Source organism: Notothenia rossii, assembly GCF_949606895.1.
Source record: "Notothenia rossii genome assembly, chromosome: 3".
NCBI classification, from domain to species: domain Eukaryota; kingdom Metazoa; phylum Chordata; class Actinopteri; order Perciformes; family Nototheniidae; genus Notothenia; species Notothenia rossii.
In genome coordinates, this window is record NC_136901.1 from 36,312,894 (window position 1) to 36,335,622 (window position 22,729).

Genomic DNA, 22,729 nt, shown 5'->3' on the forward strand with positions numbered 1-22,729 from the left:
CCTTTTTAAATAAATAATAAAAAAAAAAAGAAGAAGCAGGAAATAAAAAGGAACTCACCTTGTGGTATAACCGGCAAGAGAGAAAGCCTTTGAGTTCCATACTGTTTCAGAAATAATCCTTGATAATCCATGATATGGCGTTTCATCACGGCAGTATTTAGTTTAGACAGTAGCTGCCGGGTCCCACATGAACTCAGCCCCCTCCTTTTTTTTATCAATTCATAATTCATAAAATCAGCACTTTTGAAACAGGAAGTTAAACAGAGGGATATGAGGCATGGCTAGAATGGTTGATCTGTGTGGTATTTTGAGCCAAACACTTCATAGACATGTTTTTAATATATTTTTATATATCTGAGACCTATGCTATTGCCTAAAAATAGCATGATAGGTGACCTTTAAATCTGCAAAAGCTGATGTCTCTGACAAAGCCTTTATATTCTTTGATTTTTTTTCAGATGATATTATCCTGGTGAGCCCTGTCCGTCCTGTGGCTGAGGGACTTCCTGTCACTCTTAGCTGCAATTTAAAGACAGGAACGGCTCTTTATGATGTGGATTTCTTTAAAAATGACAAACTCATCCAGAATTATAACAGAAGGGAGCTGACCATCTCTGCAGTGTCAAAGTCAGACGAAGGCTTTTATAAATGTAAACGGAGAGATTCAGTAGATGGTAGGACCTCATCAGAGAGTTGGTTCTCAGTCAAATGTGAGTATAATAAAAACTGTTTCCTCTTTTTGAGATGTGTTGCTGAGTCAGAGCTAAAAAAGACAGTTATTACTGAATTCAAAGTTGTCTTAGTTTCCTCTGAATTATACAATTTAGTTTTTGTAAGAGAAATATATTTTTCCAGTTCTGTATTCAGTCTTAAAACATTCATACAGTATGACCATGATTACATGAGCAGCATTGAAAATATAAGATATGTGAACAGGGATTTATAGTGTATATATATAGAGTAGTTTACACCCAGGTGCAGTCTTTTTTAACCATGCATGGCATTCATGAAACGTTTCAGTCTTGCTTCAAACCCATGCACAGCACTTAAACAGCCCTTTTTACGAGTTTTTAATGATCTGCTCCTAGCCGCCGACTCAGGTAGCCCAGCTGTCCTGGTGTTGTTAGACCTGACAGCTGCCTTCGACACTGTGGACCATAGCATCCTGTCGTCGCGTCTCGAACAGTCCGCAGGCATCACAGGCTCTGCCCTTGCATGGTTCAGGTCCTACCTGACAGACCGCAGCTTCTCACTGCAGCTAGGTGCCTTCTCCTCTGCCAAAGCCCCTCTTACCTGTGGGGTTCCCCAAGGCTCGATTCTGGGCCCCATCCTTTTTCTACTGTACATACTGCCCCTAGGTTAAATTCTCAAAAACACAACATCCCCTTCCATTGTTACGCCGATGATGTACAGATCTGCCTTTCAATTCTAATGTCAACTTGTTACAGCTATTGATGGACTGCTTGACAGAGATCAAATCCTGGCTGAGCAAACATTTCATCAACCTCAACGAGAACAAGACCGAGGTCATCTTTTTTGGACCCCAATCTCCAGCCTCTCCGGTTGATATTCTGGGCTCCCTCAATAAAAACATCCTCCCCTCTGTCATGAACCTTGGAGTGACCTTCAATAGCACTTTTAAATGTGATAATAAGGTCAGCACCGTAGTCAAGACCTGCTTTTTTAAAATATGACTATTTGCCAAGACCAAGTCGTTTTATCTTTTAAAGACCTGGAAAGGGTTATTAACGCCTTTGTAACCACAAGGTTGGATTATTGCAATGCTCTATACGTGGGTATGGACCAGGCGTCAATTATCTACTATTATTAACTAGCCTGCAGTTAGTGCAGAACGCAGCTGCAAGTCTACTCACTGGCCACAAAAAGCGTCACCACTTCACCCCAATTCTGGCCTCATTACACTGGCTTCCAATTAGGTTCCGTATTGATTTTAAAATCCTTTTATTTGTTTTCAAAGCCCTAAATGTGCTGGCTCCGGCCTATATGGCAGAACTCCTCCATCGCTACACCCCAGCCAGAGCATTAAGGTCGGCTGACCAGCTGCTGCTGGTAGTGTCCAAGACCAGGCTCAAAACCAGAGGGCACCGAGCCTTCGCAGCAGCTGGCACTAGGCTCTGGAACACTCTGCCCCTCCATGTGAGGTCGGCCCAGACCCTAGTTTTCTTTTTTTTTTAAATCAATCAACACTAAAAACTCACTTCTTCTCCCTGGCCTTCTAGTCAGAGCGGAGCACGACTCATGATATTTCCCTGTGTTTGATTTTTATATTTGCTGTTGTAATTTATTGTCTTCTGTTTGCGATTGTAGTAATGTATTTGCATGTTCGAGCATTTGGCTCGACCAAAAATCGTTTAAAAAAATGTGCTATATAAATAAAAACAGATTTGATTTGATTTATACCAGTGAATATAGGTTTTTAAAAGATTTTTTGATTGTCATTGTTTATTTATCCTAGAGATTTCTGAGTCTTGGTCCGTTCCTTGAAGCTCTGGTCCTGTGAAGTGCTTTGAGGAAAGTGTTATATACAAAAATAATAATTAAGGTTATTTATATTAGCAGCTTTTCGGCCTGGAAAAGCCTCTCAATTTCCCGTCCTGTTGACTGTTGGGCTGCTTTGTGGAGTTTTACTGATAATTATCCCGCTGCTGTTCCTGTATCGCTACAGAAAATCAAAAGGTAAGAACCTTTTCATCTGATATCAAATGAATTAAACTATAATTACTCAAAATCACACATTACATGTACCGGAAACATTTGCAATTCAAAAACAATGTAACGAGTTTTCTTGTATTCAACAGATTCAGTCTTCATCAGGTCGGTACAACCCTCTTGTATCTCATTTTGAACATTACAGCAGTTATATGTTAAACTCAATACCCTTCATCATCTTCATGTGTATGTCCCACAAGATCTCAGAGCACCAATCAGGGCCCTGCTACAGACCACATGATCAACCAGGATGAAATTCAAAACATGCCAGAATATTCTACTCTCCTCCATGGTCAGCCCTTCTCCGGTTTAATAATATGATTTATTTTGAACTCTTAGCCTTAATTGTGATTAAAATGATTGGTGTAACCGTGGTTGATTTTCGCTTCTCTGTAGGTGATCGTTGTCTCTATGAAACAACAGGAGGGCCGGTAGAAGCTGGAAATGGTACAGTATTTCATTTGTGTTTAACATGGAGAAATACAAATACTACAAGCAATGGTTGAGATGCTTTTGTAGGCTAGCAGTGTCTAAATAAAGTACAGGAATTCTCCTTTGATACATTATTTTTAATCCTTCTAACAGGTTCCAGTAATGAACCAGAAGAGAGCCTTTACATAAACGTGGCTGCAGGTAAAGTCAAGTAAAAAACACTTTAATACATATACATATTAATATACTAAAAGCTTTTATTATGTGCTGTGCTGCTTGTCAGTTTTATACTTTTTGTGCATTTTCATGTCTTTCTGTTTTCCAGACATGTTTTGGTTTAATGGAACATTACTTAAAACATTGTAACTAATAAATGGCAAATTTAAATATGTTCACACACAAATTAGTTGGATTTAACATACATTGTTGTATTCAAAAACAGTACCATGAGCAGAAAGTACCCAATGATAATAACTCATTTTTGTTTTCTTTCAGATCAATAAAGACATCCTCATGGACAGAACAAATGGAGCGGATAAAAACATGAAAAGCAACATCCTTGGTTCAGCAATTGAGTGTATTTGCTGCTTTTGTGTAAATAGAGCAGTTCCTTTTTTTAATAATGGCCTTTCTAGGAACATGCTGAATGCTTTGCAATTCAACTGTATACTTACTTTCTGTGTACTTATATTTAGAGTAAAACATTGTACTACAACCTTATTTGTTACATATCTGATTCAGATCATGTGGCTCTAACCTTGTTGTACATTTGGTGATATTAGAGTGAGATACTAATATATGCAGTATGGACACATGCTTTAGCACTGTAGATGCACACATTGACACAAATATATTATTAATAAAACCCAAATGCAATTATACCTGCATGTACTGTTCAGCGAATGATTCTTACTAGATGCTACCACAGGGTGGCAACAAATGATCTAATGCCTTTAATTTACCTGCAGAAGTAGTCTCTTGCAAAAGCAAAAAAACATCTGAAGTCACAGCGCCACCAATAGGTCAAACAAGATGTTCAGATTCAAAGGAACTGAAACACACACCTTCTGTACAGTGTATTTGTTTCTTTCAGAGTTTTGGGGCACGTTTTTGTTTTGTATTAATACAAATAACTTGGATTATTTTATCTGATCTTTAATAATACAACAATTCTGTATTATTTGATGCAGATTATCCAATATAATTAAAAAATGATGGATTTTCTCACTAATAGAAAAACAACAACCCACAAGTATTATCTTTATTTCATGCTTTCAATTAAATGAAAGCAGTAAAGCCTGTCCAGGAGGAAAACAACGCAGAACATTTTATAATTTTCAAACATATTATTGGCATTAAAATTAAAAAATGGTAACCAAAACCCTTTTTGCACTTAATAAACAATATGTTTTCTGACAGTACTTACACTTTATTATCTTGTATGATCTGAAAATGTGAATATTTGGTACTGTGTTCCTACATTGTCCATGGATAAACATACAGTATTCTCTATGTAAAGAGATAGAAGAAGAGAATCTACTGACGAACTACAGCCAACATTAATTTGTCCAATTTATGTATGTTTTACTGAGAATATTCTATTTTACTTGTTCTCCAGTCACTGAGCAGTTCTATTTGAAGCTTTCTTTCGATATATGACCACAAGGTGGTGTCAAACTACTTTATCTGATACTTTACCTACTCTACACAAATAGTCCTTCTGAAGTCTGGCACCAGGGTCTGATGTCATGTAAATGTAACTCCCTAACTAATAACTAAACCATTGACTGCTTACGGTTCACTTTCTTAGCTTTGCTCTGATGCATGGAAGTAGAAGCTTTCCACGAGATTTAAAACTTCACAGCTACTGAAGTGTTGTGGTATTTATTTATTTAGATCATTATTATGGCATTAAGACATCTATGTACAACTGTTGTGATACAATGTTCCGCCTCGCCAAAACATATTTTCTGTATTAAATGATTGCTTCATTACTGATGATGTATATATGGAATTATGGCCCCTTAAAGTAGATAGCTTCTATCTCGAGGAGGGGGCATGACTTTGACTTTGACTCTCTTCAGATTCACTTCTGGTAAAGAGACTTTGAGAGACTTCCTGTGGGTGAGGTTGTTTCTACACTTAAAGTTGAATTCCTCCAGAACACTCCAGCTCTGCATTTCAACTATTTGGGTAAAGCTGTTACACACATGTTCATATGACATATTGGTGAGAAGGCCCATGGATTATAAAGTGAGTATGACGCCTGCAATTGTATCTCCTTCTGAAAACTGTATGTACTATTTTTTCTAGAAATACTTTATACAGCAGTCTTTAGAGAAGCATCAATAATTACTGACCATTTGTGCAGAAGCACGAGCCCACAGTATGATCTATGTTAGGAAGGATAATTGAATACCTTATCTCTGTTCATCATTACAGGATACCTAAACGAAGGTGTACAAAATGTGCTGTGTTAAAATCTGTTCAGTTGTGTGAGCTTTGTGTAAAAGTGAAGGAAGTCCAGGCCGTGCAAAGAAGTTAGAAAACAACTTAATTGTCCAATATTGCATTACATTTGTTTCTCTGTAGTTCCTGATTTCTCTTCATATGCTGCAGTTTCGATCTTTCTATTTACACAAAGTAGAAGATTTTCTTTGAAACAGAGGAACAGATTATCAGTGTTGGATGTGAAGATGGGACACACTTTGCTCTCTCTGCTGGGGTTTTTCTGTGAGTACTTTTAATGTTTTAATTTCCATTAATTCAACGTTTAAATGCCTGATGTTATGATACGTTTGATTTCTGTCAGTTTGATAATGTCTGATGTAGTTTCATACTTGTTTCAGTGGTGAATTTACTTTACCGTGGACAAGCTCAAGGTAATTATAACATTTTCTTTCTTGTTGTTTACTAATGTATAAGTAAAGCGAAAATCTACCTATGTAACTCTCCAAACAACATCCTCTTTTTTGTTTTGTCGATTTATTACAAATGTTTACAGAAAAAGAAAACACATTTTACTTTATGTTTCTTGTGATGGTTTCTAGATGCTGTGCTGACCATTGAGCCAAACTGGACTGTTTTTTTTACTGGAGAGTCTGTTACCTTCAAGTGTGACATTACAGGAGACAAAGACAGCGACTGGTTTTACTCAATCCAAAGGGATGGTCGAGAATTTATCTCTTACCAGACACATGAGAGCTTTAAATTACCCTCTCTAGCTTCAGGCTACAGTGGTGAATACCAATGTTTTTTTCTGCTCGGGGGATCAACAAAAATAAGCAATAAAATCTATCTAACTGTATCAGGTAAGTGATCAAAGTGATAACACCATGGTCAAGTTCAATAAAAGCATTTTTTCCACTCCACTGATGCTGTATAGGCAGGTGATTTATACCATCCTGTGCTTTGTGTTATCACAAAATCAAGCATCTTATATCAAATCATTTACATAAAGATAATACTTCACTAACAAACCTTGTTATACTTTATTACCTGTGTCAAATGGATCGTTTTCACATTGACAGTAAGTCATTTATCATCAGTTGACTTTTTTTTACTGTATATAAACAAAACAATTATATCTAGTATTATATAGGCAAGGCAAGGCAAGTTTATTTATATAGCACTTTTCAACACAAGGCAATTCAAAGTGGTTTACAAAAAATGAAAGACATTAAGAAAATGGCATTTAAAATCAGTCATTAAAAAGAAAAGTTAATAAAATAAACATTAAAAGAAAAAATACATGGATAAAAGTTACAGTGCAGTCTAAGATATGAATAGTTCAATTAAAAGCAGCGACAAAAAGAAAAGTCTTCAGCCTGGATTTAAAAGTAGTCAGAGTTGCAGCGGACCTGCAGGTTTCTGGGAGTTTGTTCCAGATATTTGGAGCATAATAACTGAACGCTGCTTCTCCATGTTTAGTTCTGACTCTGGGGACAGAAAGCTGACTCGTCCCTAAAGACCTGAGAGATCTGGATGGTTCAAAATTTAGCAGGAGGTCAGAAATGTATTTTGGGCCTAAACCATTCAAAGCTTTATAAACCAGCAGCAGTATTTTGAAATCTATTCTTTAACACACAGGAAGCCAGTGTAAAGACTTCAGAACTGGAGTGATGTGATCCACTTTCTTAGTGTTAGTGAGGACTCGAGCAGCAGCGTTCTGAATCAGCTGAAGCTTTCTAATATATTTTTTTGTGAGACCTGTGAAGACACTATTGCAGTAGTCCAGTCTACTGAAGATAAAAGCATGGACACGTTTTTCCTAATCCTGCTTTGACATTAGTCTTTTAATCCTAGATATGTTCTTTAGGTGATAGTAAGCTGATTTAGTAACTGTTTTAATGTGATTGTTGAAACTCAGGTCAGAGTCCATGACTACACCTATATTTCTGGCTTTATCTGTTGTTTTGAACATTGCAGACTGAAGCTCAGTGCTAACTTTTATACGTTCTGCCTTGGCTCCAAAAACCATTACCTCAGTTTTGTCCTTGTTTAATTGGAGAAAGTTCTGACACATCCAGTCATTGATTTGTTCAATGCACTTACTCAGTCTTTGAATTGGAGAATAGTCTCCTGGTGAAATTGTTACGTACATTTGTGTGTCATCTGCATAGCTATGGTAACTTATTTTGTTGTTCTTCATTATCTGAGCCATTGGTAGCATGTAGATGTTAAAGAGAAGAGGCCCCAAGATGGAGCCTTGAGGTACCCCTCTTGTTTTTGTTTTTGTTAATGATTTCAGAGAAGAAAGACTGTCGTGCGTTTTTCGATTCCAAATTATAAAGGCCAAGTGTCTCTTTATAGATTTCCAAGTGAACCTGGAGATTTGTTTTTCGCCACCTGCGTTCAGCTTTTCGACACTCTCTTTTTTCTTTTCTCTTCTCACGGTCATGGCCTTTCTCCATGGAGATATTTTCTTGCCAGACACTTCCTTTACCTTAGTTGGAGCAATGGCATCTATAACATTTTGAATTTTTGAATTCAAATGATCTACTAGCTCATTTACTGAAATGTTAGCAGGGGCGAGTGTGGAAGAAAAATTCTGAGTAAACATTTCCCAAGTATTTTCAGTTAAATATCGCTTTGTGGTTACCTCTTTTTGAACATTTTTGTGAACAGAAATAGAGCTCTCAAAGAAAACACAGGAATGGTCAGAGAGTGCCACATCAGTCACCACAACCTTAGAGATATTCAGACCCTTTGAGATAATTAAGTCCAGAGTGTGCCCCTTATTGTGCGTGGGCTCCGTCACATGCTGAGTTAGTCCATAGCTATCAAGAACACAAAACAGTTATTTAGCCCCTCTGTCCTGGGGGTTGTCAACATGGATGTTAAAATCACCAACAATGACTAAACGGTCAAAGTCAATACACACTATAGACAGCAACTCGGTAAAATCATCAAAAAAGCTTGCACAGTATTTGGGTGGCCTATAGATATTTAGGAACAGAGCTCGAGAGGAGCATTTCAGCTGAAGGGCCACATATTCAAAAGAAGCAAAGTTCCCATAAGATGTCTTCCTGCATTGAAGGGAATCATTGAACAAAATAGCAACTCCACCCCCTATCTTATGCATTCTTTCAAGTTGGGAGGGGTTGATTCGATAAGAACAGTTGCACTGTTATTTTGTTCAATCGAAGTTTCTGTTAGAAACATAAAATCAAGATTGTGCTCAGTGATAAAATCATTGATTAAAAATATTTTTCCTGCCAAAGACCTGACATTTAATAAAGCTAGTTTAAGTTCGTTAAACACACTATCAGTCAGTTTTTTTGTAACAAGCTGTGGCTGACATGGAATCACTTCTAAATTTGATAAACTCACACAAACGTTTGAGCGCTTCCTGTATCTAAGATGATTCACTGCTCTTAATCTATTACCTATCAACACAGATATCGGCAAAGCTACAGGCAGGCAGGGCCCTGGCATGTCCTGGAAAAAGTTGAGAGTGCCATACGCCCTTGAGCCTGGACCCAGCAAATATCAGTTTGCAGCATTTTGTACACACACATCCCTATCAGGCTTTGAAGGGGAGGGAGGACCCACCACCCTGCTCCTCTCATCAGAGGAGGGCAGGGTGAGGTCTACACTGTTGGATGGGGGGTTTGGAAATCTGCTTCCATCTTCCTTATATTGTTTTGGTTTGGATGATTGTGGTAGGCATGGTGATGGAGCCGGGGGAGATGGTGCGCGTCTCTGCTTCGGTGATTTTGGTGGGCGTCGTTGAGGGGCGGGGGTAAAGGACATGCTGCCAACCCTGTGTATCGCCTTCATGCGGTCATTGAACTCCAGGGGGGAGGGCGAGGGTGAAGGGGTGAGCGGACAGTAGAGAGAGCTGGGGGATGAATGAAGAGTATCCTCAAAGGAGTTGACAGGGGGGGTGACGGGCAGTGGAGACTCCTCCATTTGTGTCATAGGTCTCCCATAATCAGAACATTCCTCAGGCGGGTGCAGTGATACTTCTTCAAGGTATTCTGCGCGATGTGTTGTGTCTTTCTCCTGTTTTAATTCCTCTTGCCGCTTGTCCTTGGCAGAGGGAACAGATTGATGACGCAGGCAGTTGAATATGTTAGAGATAAACAATTTCACTCCTGACTTGTTCAGGCAAACTCCATTTGCCTTATAAAGATGTCTGCGATCCCAGAAAAAGTTAAAATTGTCAATAAAATGGACAGAATGGTCAGTACAGGCAGTTCAAAGCCAGGTGTTCAGTGCAAACAGTCTGTTGAATCTCTCCACTCCTCTTCTGACTGGCGGTAGAGGGCCACTAATGAACACCTCTGCATTTAGAGAGCTGACAGTTTCCAACAAACATTTCAAGTATTCTTTCAGCATTTCTGACTGTTGTTTCACAACATAATTTGTTCCATTGTGCAGTACCACATTCTTCACAGTCGGATGTTCAGCCCCAATATGCAGGATCTTCTCAGCCAAGTCAGAGACCGTATCCTTGGGAAAACAGAGTACTTTGGTGTTGTTCTTACTACACAGACTTTTTACATCTCTTACAGCAGAGTCACCCACAATCAGAGTTTCAGGCCCAGTCATTAGCTTTCCCTCTAGCCTTTTACTTTTGGAGTAGCTATTGGTCCTTACCCTGCTGTGTGAAGAGGACAGGTTATCCAGGTCATCAGAAAGAGATCTCCGGTTCTCTGTCAGCGGAGCGTATCTGTTCTGGATTGGCACACTTGGTGGTTTAGGAGGATTGTTTGTAGTTCTCCCTTTAGCAGCTGTCCATGGCTGTTTCCTAGTATGAATAGGGGTCGAAGAGGCGCACTTCCTGGGTGATAGCAATGCAGGCCAGCCGGTCGCATCACAGATTTCAGAGCGCTGGGCTCTGCCTGTTATTCGTCCTCCCAAATTCCATGGAAATGATTTACTCTTAGGCTTTGCACCCAGAGAGTTCCAGGGAGGACTACCACTTGTAGATGTATTACCCGGTACACAGCCCTCCTGTTCCTTGGAATCCTTGTAGCTGCTAACTAGCTGTGAGTTAGCATACCCTTTTCCTTTATTTTGCAACACTGGTAAAGTGGTGTCATTCCCACGACACAGTCCATTCACTTCCACGTTAACTTCCAACCGTTGCATTTTCATTTCCAACACAGCCATCTTCTGTAGAAGTTTGTGGAAGTCATCTGTAGAGAACGGAGGCATTTTGCTATCAACTAGCTTAAGCTAAATAGCATGCAGTAGCCTACCAGGCTTTAGCTGTTGCTAGGCCACTTTACTGTAAGACTGAGGTCGTCGTAAAAATGTTGAAATATGGCTGAAACCCTCCGTCTATTTACGAAGATTAACTTTCCCAGTGATAAGTTAATGTCCAGGAGCCGCTGCTCGAATTTTTCAGAGAATAAGAATAGGAAAATCAGCATAAAAAGTAAGCAGAGGCAAGAGCAAGCAGAAAAGCATCTGCACTGTAAGAAAGCAAGGGAAATACATAAATATAACTACCATTTTGGTTGTTATATTTAAAGGTGGAGTAGGTAATTTTGGAGAAACCAGCTCGAGTGCACTAGAATTTGAAAATACACAACCGGAAAAAATCTGTCACTTCCTTACAGAGCCCCTCCTCCAACACACACGGACGCGCACATGAAATATTTTGGAATATAACAAAAAGTGTATCTCGAGCCGGTTTCTCAAACTTACATACCCCACCTTTAAGTACAGTTCATACTTACATTTTTTTTTTAATACTGTATTCAAGAAATATGTAGGATTCAATGAGTGCATGTAATGCACCAATTATATATCATAACCTTATCATTAAATCACTTTCCAACAGACACACCTCAGTCTGTCCTCACTGTGTCTCCATCATGGCCGAGTGAAGCCTCAGTAACTCTGAACTGCAGGGTTGATCATCCTTCTGCTGGCTGGAGCTTCTACTGGTATAAGGCTGTTCCCCAAATGTCAAGCAACTCCTACAGCTATGAGCTGCTACCTGGCAGAGAGAATGGGACTGAACAGCATCTCTTCATCATTGATGGACAATAACACACAGCAGGATATGTGTGCAGAGCAGGAAGAGGAGATCCAGTGTTTTACTGTTGGCACAGCAAACCTAAATTTGTCTGGTCTGGAGGTCAGTATGTTCTTCCTTTTTCTTTCTTTCTTTAGTTTGCATCACTATTAGGCCAAAACATTTCTTTATCAAAGTTTTTCTGCTCTGGAGGCATGTTGTTTTGACTTTTCCATTATTGCAAAATTGAATAAAGTCACTTATTTTGGGAACTTTCTTTTACACCAGCATCAGGTCATAGTTCAGTTTTCAATTTTTTTCTCTAAAACAGAATAATGACTGACTGATTTAGCTTTTAAGATAAGATAATTTTCTGACAGTTGTCTTTCCTCCTACTTTAGTTGATTTGCCCCCTCCCAACTTTTAAATGGACAACTTTATTTTGATATTGTGTCAATCGGAATCACTGTTTTTTTGCATATAACATAAAGCCAACAACACCAATTATTTTTTTACTTTCAACAAATGCAATATATGCATGGATTAAACATTCCTTTTTAGGCTTGTTTGATCTCTTTTTGCATGCATTGTCGTTTACCGTTTGCCTGTTTTAAATGCCCCCTCTTTGTGTGTTTCAGATATTAACTCAGCAGCGTCTCTCACAGTGAGTCCTGACAGTGTGCAGCATTTCCCCAAAACGTCTCTGTCACTGAGCTGTGAGGGAAACTCCACTGAGTGGAGAGTGAGGAGGTTTTCGAAATCTGACAACCTTTATCGCTGTTCTTCCTGGGGGACAATGATTGGATCCACATGCACAATAACCAGAAGCTGGGTTAGTGGAGTGTTCTGGTGTGAGTCTGAAACAGGACAGTTCAGTAATGCAGTCAACATCACTAAAGATGGTGAGTTTTAATTATTTAAAATGTTTGTTTCTGAAGTATTATGTTCTTTTGAAATGTGAAGGTGACAAGCATTAGCCAAACTTCTCTTCAAATTAGTAAAACTTTATAAAAAAAAGTCCAATGTGCGAAGTGATTTCCAGGGTTACTTCTCTCAAAGATCGACGATAATATTCTATGCGTTTTAATGTTCTCAAACATCTACCTGACATTTCAGCTTCTGCCAGACGAGGCCAGTTGTGCATAAACGTATTAAATCTGCAAAAGCTGATGTCCCTGACAAAGCCTTTATATTCTTTGATTTGTTTTCAGATGGTGAAATTATCCTGGTGAGCCCTGTCCGTCCTGTGGCTGAGGGACTTCCTGTCACTCTTAGCTGCAAGTTAAAGACAGAAAATGTATATAATGTGGATTTCTATAAAAATGACAAACTCGTCCAGAACAATACCAGAAGGGAGCTGACCATCTCTGCAGTGTCAAAGTCAGACGAAGGCTTTTATAAATGTAAACAGAGAGATTCAGATGGTTGGACGTCACCAGAGAGTTGGTTCTCAGTAAAATGTGAGTATGATTTAAAAAAAAACCTTCCTTTTTTGTAAGCTGTGTTACAGTGTGAGATAAAGAAAGCTTAGTTTCTTCTAAATTAAACTGTGTTTGTGTAATATAAATGTTTTATAAAGCAAATTTATTACAGGAAAGAGATATAATATTAATAAAGATTACTTATAATAGCAGCATCCGGGCCAGGAACATTTCCCGTCCTGCTGATCGTTGGGCTGCTTTGTGGAGTTTTACTGATTGTTCTCCTGCTGCTGTTCCTGTATTCATACAGAAAGTCAAAAGGTGAGATCATTTTCTTCTGATATAAGATTGACTATGTTGTAATAACATGTACTGTTTTGAGAGTAGGACACTTTCACAATGCAAAATAATAAAGTAGTACTTTCTTCTTTTTTACAGATTCATGCTATAGCAGGTTGGTACAACACTCTATTTTATTTTATTATGAACATGACAGCAGTCATATGTTCCTTAATAAATCCACTTCATTTACTACATGTGTTTTGCCCACCAGATCTCAGAGGACCAATCAGGGCCCTGCTACAGACCACATGATCAACCAGGACGAAACTAACCAAAGAGAATATGCTTCTGTTCTCCAGGGTCAGCCTGAATCCTTAATACGTTTTGAATTTATTGTGAACGATATAAACTGAGTAGCATTTCCATTTTCATTAGTTGTTTCAAAAAAATGTAGGAGTTCATATAGAGGGATTTTAATATGAATTTGGTTTGATTTAGATTTCTCTTCAGATAATGCTTGTCTCTATGAAACAGTCAGAGACCCAGAAGAACCTGCAAATGGTACAGTATAGTAAATATAAATACTGGAATATTACAATTCAAGGTTCACTCTTTTAAATATAAAATAAATTGTATATTTCAGATGAATACACGGATGCAACATATTCTGTGATCGAGCTCAAAAACATTTCTAAGAAGGGTGAGTGTTTGATTTCAGGTAGTAATAACATACAATAATTAAGGTGCTTTTGTAGGCTAGCAGTGCCTAAATTAAGTAAAGTATTTTCTTTTCACGCTTTCTCCTGATCCGTCAAACAGGGATGACAAATGAACCGGAGGATTGTGTTTCCTCACATGTGCAGATGGCATCAGCTGCAGGTATGATGAAATACTACTTACTTTAAGCTTTTAATATGGTTACGTGCTGCCTGCTAGGGCGCCATTAAAAAATCACAACAAGGTGTTGCCAAAGTCAACAATGTTCAAATCCTACACATAACTTTGTCAATGTTTGTTAAGTTTATTTTCTGACAATTCTATGCATTCATGAACTAAACATCAGGACATATTACTTTTCATTCATCTGTATCCGTACAGGTTTAACTGTTGTGAATCACCAAGACAAATTCCTTCTATCAAACTATCACTGTACCCTCTTGTGAGGAAAATGTATACCACTACATTTTCATTTTTAACTGGGGAGAATACTGTAAGGAAATAAATAATAATAATCTCTTAATTCATAGGGAAGTCAAGTCCTGCACCATTCTGAACTCAAACCAGGAACAGCTCTTGGTAAAGATGCAGCTTAACATCATGTACGTTTTGGGATCAGTCACTTTATATATTTCATATTTTGTTAAATGTATTGTAAATGGGAGTAATATTTAATGAAACACCCTAATTCTTTAAATCATTTGTAATCTCTTTCTTCTTTGGTTTTCTTCCAGATTCAACAATGTCTTCTGTAAGGACAAGACGAATGGAAACAACATATCAAAACTAAACCTTTGTTTATTAAACCTTATTTTCAGCTTTGCTCTCCATTCATCAGACAGTATTTTGTACAGTTAATGTAATAGCAAAGCATTGAAAGAAAAGACATCATATGGCTTTAATCTAGGTGTATTTAAAAAAAAGTAAGCTTTGTTTTTCATCAATAAACTTTATTTACTGAAGTGCTTCTCCTTGATTTTTCTTTTCACAAGGTGTTTGATTTGTTTCATCATCCCCCTTTTTATTTTGGGGATCCAGTACAGTCATGCTTTGAGGAGACAGAAGGAATTTAGAGGTGCAAGAGCTGAGATGTGAGCAAAAATGTGTCACTTTGAATCATCTGCCCTTGTTATTACTTGTGTTTTTAGACTCAATTGCAATAAAGGTCAGGTAAAGAATGAAAAGAGGTTAAATTGTTCTGCAGTTGTCTCGATGAACCATCTAACTGTTGACGTTAAACATCTCTGCCTTTGAAACACAAGTATAATACAGCCATCCATTTTTACTGAGATATGAGTTGAGCAAAAATGACTATTTACTCTGTCTTTTTGAAGTGGGATCTTGGTAGAGAGTGAAGTTCAAATGTATTTGCATGGCATGAGCATGAAGTAGTCATGCCAACGTAAAACAGGAAGGAAAGAGAGACTAGTTATTCTTAGAAAATGTGTAAAATACCAATGAGCTCATGTTGAGATCAGATCAGATTTCCTCCCACAGTGCTCTGTTAGTCTTCCTCAATTTGTTTCAAGTGTTAAAGTGGACGTATGTGTAAGAGACAGAGAGTCAGTGTTGGATGTGAAGATGGGACACACTTTGCTCTGCACGCTGGGGTTATTCTGTGAGTACTTTTCAAGTTTTAGTTACCATTGATTCAACTTTTTAAATGCCTGAGGTTATGATATATTTGTCAGTTTGATAATGTCTGATGTCGTTTCAAATGTATTTCAGTGCTCAATTTACTTCACCGCTGGCTTACTGGAGTGTTCTGGTGTGAGTCTGAAACAGGACAGTTCAGTAATGCAGTCAACATCACTAAAGATGGTGAGTTTTAATTATTTAAAATGTGTGTTTCTGAAGTATTATGTTTTAAAATTTGAATGTGACAAGCATTAGCCAAAAGTCTCTTCAAATTAGTAAAATCTTTTTAAAAAGGCCAATTTGCGAAGTGATTTCCAGGTTACTCCCCTCAAAGATCCAAGAAAAAATATTCTGTGTTTTAATGTCCTCAAACATCTACCTGACATTTCAGCTTTTGCCAGACTAGACCAGTGGTGCATAAACGTATTAAATTTGCAAAAGCTGATGTCTCTGACAAAGCCTTGATTTTGTTTCAGATGATGATATTATCCTGGTGAGTCCTGTCCATCCTGTAGTTGAGGGACGTTCTGTCACTCTTAGCTGCAAGTTAAAGACACAAACTGCTCTTAAAAATGTGGATTTCTATAAAAATGACAAACTCATCCAGAACGATAACAGAAGGGAGCTGACCATCTCTGCAGTGTCAAAGTCAGACGAAGGCTTTTATAAATGCAAACGGAGAGATTCAGCAGATGGTTGGACGTCAAAGAGTTGGTTGTCAGTAAAATGTAAGTATGATTTAAAAACACTTCCTTTTTTGTAAGCTGTGTTACAGTCTGAGATGAAGAAAGCTTAGTTTTATCTGAATTAAACTGTGTTTGTGAAGGATACATTTTTATACAGTTAATCTATAACAGGAACCTTTTATATAAATAAATATTAATAAAGATTACTTATAATAGCAGCGTCCGGGCATGGAAAAGTCTCTCAATTTCCCGTCATTCTGATCGTTGGGCTGCTTTGTGGAGTTTTACTGATTATTCTCCTGCTGCTGCTCCTGTATCGCGACAGAAAATCAAAAGGTAATTTAATTTTCTTCTGATATAAGATTGACTCTAATGTAATCACACGTACTGTTTTAACAGTAGAACACTTTGCAATGCACAATAACATAGCAGCAAATATCTTCTTTTTTTTAAAAACAGATTCATGCTATAGCAGGTTGGTACAACTCTATTTTATTTTATTTTGAAAAGGACAGCATTCATATGTTCCTTTCATAAATCCACTTCATTTACTACTTGTGTTTTGCCCACCAGGTCTCAGAGGACCAATCAGGGCCCTGCTACAGACCACATTATCAACCAGGATGAAATTCAAAACATGCCAGAATATTCTTCTCTCCTTCATGGTCAGCCCTTCTCCGGTTTAATAATATGATTTATTTTTAAATCTTGGCCTTAATTGTGATTAAAATGATTTGTGTAACCGTGGTTGATTTTCACTTCTCTGCAGGTGATCGTTGTCTCTATGAAACAATCGGAGGGCCTGTAGAAGCTGGAAATGGTACAGTATTTAATTTGTGTTTAACATGGAGTAATACAAATACTACATGCAATATTTGAGATGCTTTTATAGGCCAGCAGTGTCTAAATAAAGTACAGCAATTGTCCTTTGATACATTATTTTAATCCTTCTAACAGGTGCCAGTAATGAACCAGAAGAGAGCCTTTACATAAACGTGGCTGCAGGTAAAGTCAAGTACAAAACACTTTAATACATATAATGTACATATTAATATACTAAAAGCTTTTATAATGTGCTGTGCTGCTTGCCAGTTTAAGCAATGAGCAAATCCACCAAATAAAGCTTTTACACTTTGTGTGCATTGTTATACAGCTGATATCAAATGAATTAAACTACAATCACTAAAAATCACAGATTACATGTACCGGAAACATTTGCAATTCAAAAACAATGTAACTACGTTTTTCTTGTATTCATCAGATTCAGTCTTCATCAGGTCGGTACAACCCTCTTTTATCTCATTTTGAACATTACAGCAGTTATATGTTAAATTCAATCAACTTCATCATCTTCATGTGTATGTCCAACAAGATCTCAGAGCACCAATCAGGGCCCTGCTACAGACCACATGATGCACCAGGATGAAATTAAAAACATGCCAGAATATTCTACTCTCCTCCATGGTCAGCCCTTCTCCGGTTTAATAATATGATTTATTTGTAACTCTTATCCTTAATTGTGATTAAAATGATTTGTGTAACCATGGCTTGATTTTCACTTCTCTGTAGGTGATCGTTGTCTCTATGAAACAATAGGAGGGCCTGTAGAAGCTGGAAATGGTAAAGTATTTCATTTGTGTTTAACATGGAGTAATACAAATTCTACTTGCAATATTTGAGATGCTTTTGTAGGCCAGCAGTGTCTAAATAAAGTACAGGAATTCTCCTTTGATACATTATTTTAATCCTTCTAACAGGTGCCAGTAATGAACCAGAAGAGAGCCTTTAGTCAAACGTGGCTGCAGGTAAAGTCAAGTACAAAACACTTTAATACATATGAATATACTAAAAGCTTTTATAATGTGCTGTGCTGCTTGCCAGTTTCAGCAATGATCAAATCCACCAAATAAAGCTTTTACACTTTTTGTGCATTTTAATGCCTTTTTATAAACAGCATGTTGTTTTCCAGACATATTTTGGTTTAATGAAACATTACTTAAAACATTGTAACTAATAAATGGCAAGTTTAAATATTTTCACACACAAATTAGTTGGCATTACCACACTAGTCAGTAACATGAGCAGAAATGACCCAATGATATTAATTTATTTTGGTTTTCTTCCAGATCAATAAAGACATCCTCATGGACAGAACCAATGGAGCGGATAAAAACATGAAAAACTAAATTCTTGTTTCAGCAATTGAGTGTATTTGCTGCTTTTGTGTAAATTGGAGCCTTTTTAATAATGGCCTTTCTACATGCTGAATGCTTTGCAATTCAACTTTATACTTACTTTATGTGTACTTATATTTAGAGTAAAACATTGTACTACAACATTATTTGTTACATGGCCAATTCAGATTATGTAGCTCTAATCTTGTTGTACATTTGGTGATATTAGAGCCAGATACTAATATATGCAGTATGGACACATGCTTTAGCACTGTAGATGCACACAGTGGACACACACATATATTATTAATAACACCCAATTGCGATTATACCTGCATGTACTGTTCAGTGAATGATTCTTACTAGATGCTACCACAGGGTGCCAACAAATTATCTAATGCCTTTAATTTAGCTGCAGTAGTAGTCTCTTGCAAAAGCGAAAACATCTGAAGTCACAGCGCCACCAATAGGTCAAACAAGATGTTCAGATTCAAAGGAACTGAAGCACACACCTTCTGTACAGTGCATTTGTTTCTTTCAGAGTTTTGGGGCACGTTTTTTGTTTTGTATTAATACATATAACTTGGATTATTTTACCATCTCATCTTTAATAATACAAACGTTCTGTATTGTGTGAAGCAGATTAACCAAAATAACTCAAAACATCATGGCATTTCTCATACGCTTCTCACCAAAAGAGAAGTAACAACCCACAAGTATTATCTTTATTTCATGCTTTCAATGCAATCAAAGCAGTAAAACCTGTCCAGGGAGAAAACAAGGCAGAACATTTTATATTTTTCAAACATATTATTGGCATTTCAATTAAAAAATTGTAACCAAAACCCTTAATGCACTTAATATTCTGCTAGTAATTACACTTTATGATCTCAAAATGTGAATATATGGTACTTTGTTCCTACATTGTCCATGGATAAACATACAGTATTTTCTATGTAAAGAGATAGAAGAAGATAATCTACTGATGCACTACAGCCAACATTAGTTTGTCCAATTTATTTAAGTGTATTTTACTGAGAATATTCTATTTGACTTGTTCTCCAGTCACTGAGCAGTTTTATTTGAAGCTTTCTTTCGATATATGACCAAAAGGTGGTGTCAAACTACTTTATCTGATACTTTACCTACTCTACACAAATAGTCCTTCTGAGGTCTGGCAGCAGGGTCTGATGTCATGTAAATGTAACTCCTAACTAATAACTAAACAATTGACTGCTTACGGTTCACTTCCTTAGCTTTGCTCTGATGCATGGAAGTGGAAGCTTTACATTTTTGTCTACCTTCCACATTTAAAACTTCACAGCTCCTGAAGTGTTGTGGTATTTAGTTATTTTTGATCCTTATTGCATTAAGTCATCTATGTACAACTGTTGTGATACAATTTTGCGCCTAGAAACACAATATTTTCCGTATTCAAATGATTGCTTTATTACTAATTATATAGATATTAAATATTGCCCCCTTAAATTAGATCGAGTCTATTTCGAGTAGGGGGAAGGACTTTGTCTCTCTTCACATTCACTTCTGGTAGAGAGACTAGGTGAGACTTCCTGTGGGTGAGGTTGTTTCTAAACTTAAACTTGAATTTCTCCAGAACACTCTAACACTGCAGTTTAACTATTTGGTTAAAGCTGTTACACACATTTCCACATGAAATATTGGTGAGAAGGCCGATGGATTATAAAGTGAGTATGACTATTTTTTTTATTCATGCAGCAGTCTTTATAGCAGCATCAATAATGACTAACCATTTGTGCAGCACCAGCCAACAGGATGATCTTATCAGGAAGGATATTTTAAAACCTTATCTCTCGTCATCATTAGATGAATAAACATAAACCAAGGTGCAAAAACATTTGCTGCGTTAAAAGCTGTTCAGTTGTGTGAGCTTTGTGTAAAAGGGAAGGAAGCCCAGACTGTGTACTTTTTAACAGATTTTCCAATATTACATTGCATTTGTTTCTCTGTAGTTCCTGATTTTTCTTCATATGCTGCAGTTTCTATCTTTTATTTACACAAAGTAGACATACTTATCAAAAGCAGAGGAACAGTTTATCAGTGTTGGATGTGAAGATGGGACACACTTTGCTCTGCCTACTGGGGATTTTCTGTGAGTACTGTTCTTGTTTTAATTGCCATTGATACAACTTAAATGCCTGATGTTATGACACGTTTGATTTCTGTCAGTTTGATAATGTCTGATTTAGTTTCATACTTTTTTCAGTGCTGAATTTACTTTACTGTGGACAAGCTCAAGGTAATAATATAATTGTCTTTCTTTTTTGTATACTTACTCAAGAACAATCTACCTACTTAACTTCCCAAACAACATCCATTTGGTCAATGTATTATGCCTTTTTTGACAAAAAAGAAAACAGATTTTACTTTTTGTATCTTGTGATGGTTTCTAGATGCTGTGTTGACCATTGAGCCAAACCGGACCACTTTTTTTCCCTGGGAGTCTGTGACCTTGAATTGTGACATTACAGGAGACAAAGACAGAGACTGGTTTTACTCAATCCACTGGAATGGAAAATAATTTCTCTCTTACGGCAAACATGAGAGCTATAAATTACCCTCAACTTCAGGCTACAGTGGTGAATAACAATGTTTTTTTCTGCATGGGGGATCAACAAAAAGAAGCAATACAATCTATCTAAATGTATCAGGTAAGTGATCACAGTAATACCACCATTACCAAGTTCAATAAAAGCATTTATTTATTTATTTATGAGCCATATTGATATGAACATGCAGTTGGGACAAGTTCTAATATATAATCTGTAAATTATTCCAGCTACACTGATACTGTATAGGCAGGTGAAGTATACTCTAAAATCCTGTGGTTTGTGTTATCACAAAATCAAGAATATTAAAATAAGAACAAAAAAGAAAGACAGTGATAAGAGCACTTTACCAACAAACCATGTTATACTTTATTACCTGTGACAAACATTTTTTTTCTCACATTGATAGTATCTTACAGTAAGTCATGTATCATCAGTTAACTTTTTTTTGCTGTATATACAAAAAAAACGTATAACTAGTATGCTGGTTAGTCCACCCTTATTTTGTTTTATACTTTAGTAGAACATATATAGGATACAATAAGTACATGTAACTCACCAATTATAAATTATGTTTTCATTCTCTGAAATCACTTTCCAACAGAAAGACCTCAGCCTGTCCTCACTGTGTCTCCATCATGGCCGAGTCCTGGAGCCTCAGTAACTCTGAACTGCAGGGTTGATCATCCTTCTGCTGGCTGGAGCTTCTACTGGTATAAGGCTGTTCCCCAAAAGTCAGACTACTCCTACAGCTATGAGCTGCTACCTGGCAGCGAGAAAGGGACTGAACAGGATCTCTTCATCATTGGTGGACAAACACACACAGCAGGATATGTGTGCAGAGCAGGAAGAGGGGATCCAGTGGTTTACAGTTCGTACAGCAAACCTAAGTTTGTCTGGTCTGGAGGTCAGTATGTTCTTCCTTTATCTTTCTGTACCTGTACCACCATTAGGCCACCGGATGTATTTGTAAAAGTTTGCCTGGTCTTGAGGTTTGTTTTGAGTTTTCGATTATTGCAAAATGGAACAAAGTCACTTATTTTAGGAACTTTCTTTTACACCAGCATCAAGTCATAGTTAAGTTTTCAAAACGGTTCTCTAAAACAAAATGATGATTGACTGATTCAGCTTCTGGACTGAATTTTAACACAAAATAATCTCCTGACCCTCTTTTCATCCTGACACATACTTTGTTGTTTGCCATGGTTCAATCCTTAGACTTTGTAAATCCATAACGTAATAATATAAGGCTTCAACAATACATCGTAACACTGAACAAAAATATAAATGCAACACTTTTGTTTTTGCTCCCATTTTTCATGAGATGAACTCAAAGATCTAAAACCTTTTCTATATACACAAAATAACAATTTCTCTCAAATATTGTTCACAAATCTGAACAAATCTGTGATAGTGAGCACTTCTCCTTTGCCGAGATAATCCATCCCACCTCACAGGTGTGGCATATCAAGATGCTGATTAGACAGCATGATTATTGCACAGGTGTGCCTTAGGCTGGCCACAATAAAAGGCCACTCTGAAACGTGCAGTTTTGCTTTATTGGGGGGGTCTGGGGGGGTCCGAAAAC

At 37.3% G+C, this 22,729-nt stretch overlaps 3 protein-coding genes across 3 annotated transcripts in view; all 3 read left to right on the plus strand.

Moving 5' to 3' along the window:
• Positions 1-286: 286 nt before the first annotated feature.
• On the plus strand, positions 287-4,043 carry LOC307032880 (uncharacterized protein; the record flags this gene model as incomplete). The annotated part of the gene is made up of 9 exons (XM_079671157.1): positions 287-302; positions 414-710; positions 1,089-1,262; positions 2,581-2,697; positions 2,820-2,835; positions 2,931-3,022; positions 3,127-3,177; positions 3,316-3,363; positions 3,658-4,043. The coding sequence occupies 9 exons, from the start codon at positions 287-289 to the stop codon at positions 3,663-3,665; spliced, it is 819 nt and encodes a 272-aa protein (XP_079527283.1). The 3' UTR covers positions 3,666-4,043.
• A 145-nt stretch (positions 4,044-4,188) lies between these two features.
• LOC307032096 (uncharacterized protein) overlaps positions 4,189-22,729 on the plus strand; it is a 30,471-nt gene continuing 11,930 nt past the window's right edge. Inside the window, exon 1 of the mRNA XM_079669820.1 lies at positions 4,189-5,895. Within this exon, the coding sequence (XP_079525946.1) occupies positions 5,859-5,895 (37 nt within the window). The 5' untranslated portion in view covers positions 4,189-5,858. The remainder of the gene's footprint in view (positions 5,896-22,729) is intronic.
• On the plus strand, positions 11,606-21,882 carry LOC307034516 (uncharacterized protein; the record flags this gene model as incomplete). Its single annotated transcript, XM_079673343.1, has 17 exons — positions 11,606-11,758; positions 12,274-12,299; positions 13,610-13,698; positions 15,784-15,876; positions 16,170-16,421; positions 16,596-16,715; positions 16,839-16,854; positions 16,953-17,044; positions 17,149-17,199; positions 17,337-17,384; positions 17,641-17,656; positions 17,752-17,843; positions 17,949-18,184; positions 18,506-20,684; positions 20,799-20,831; positions 20,986-21,243; positions 21,746-21,882. The coding sequence occupies 13 exons, from the start codon at positions 11,606-11,608 to the stop codon at positions 18,056-18,058; spliced, it is 1,158 nt and encodes a 385-aa protein (XP_079529469.1). The 3' UTR covers positions 18,059-18,184; positions 18,506-20,684; positions 20,799-20,831; positions 20,986-21,243; positions 21,746-21,882.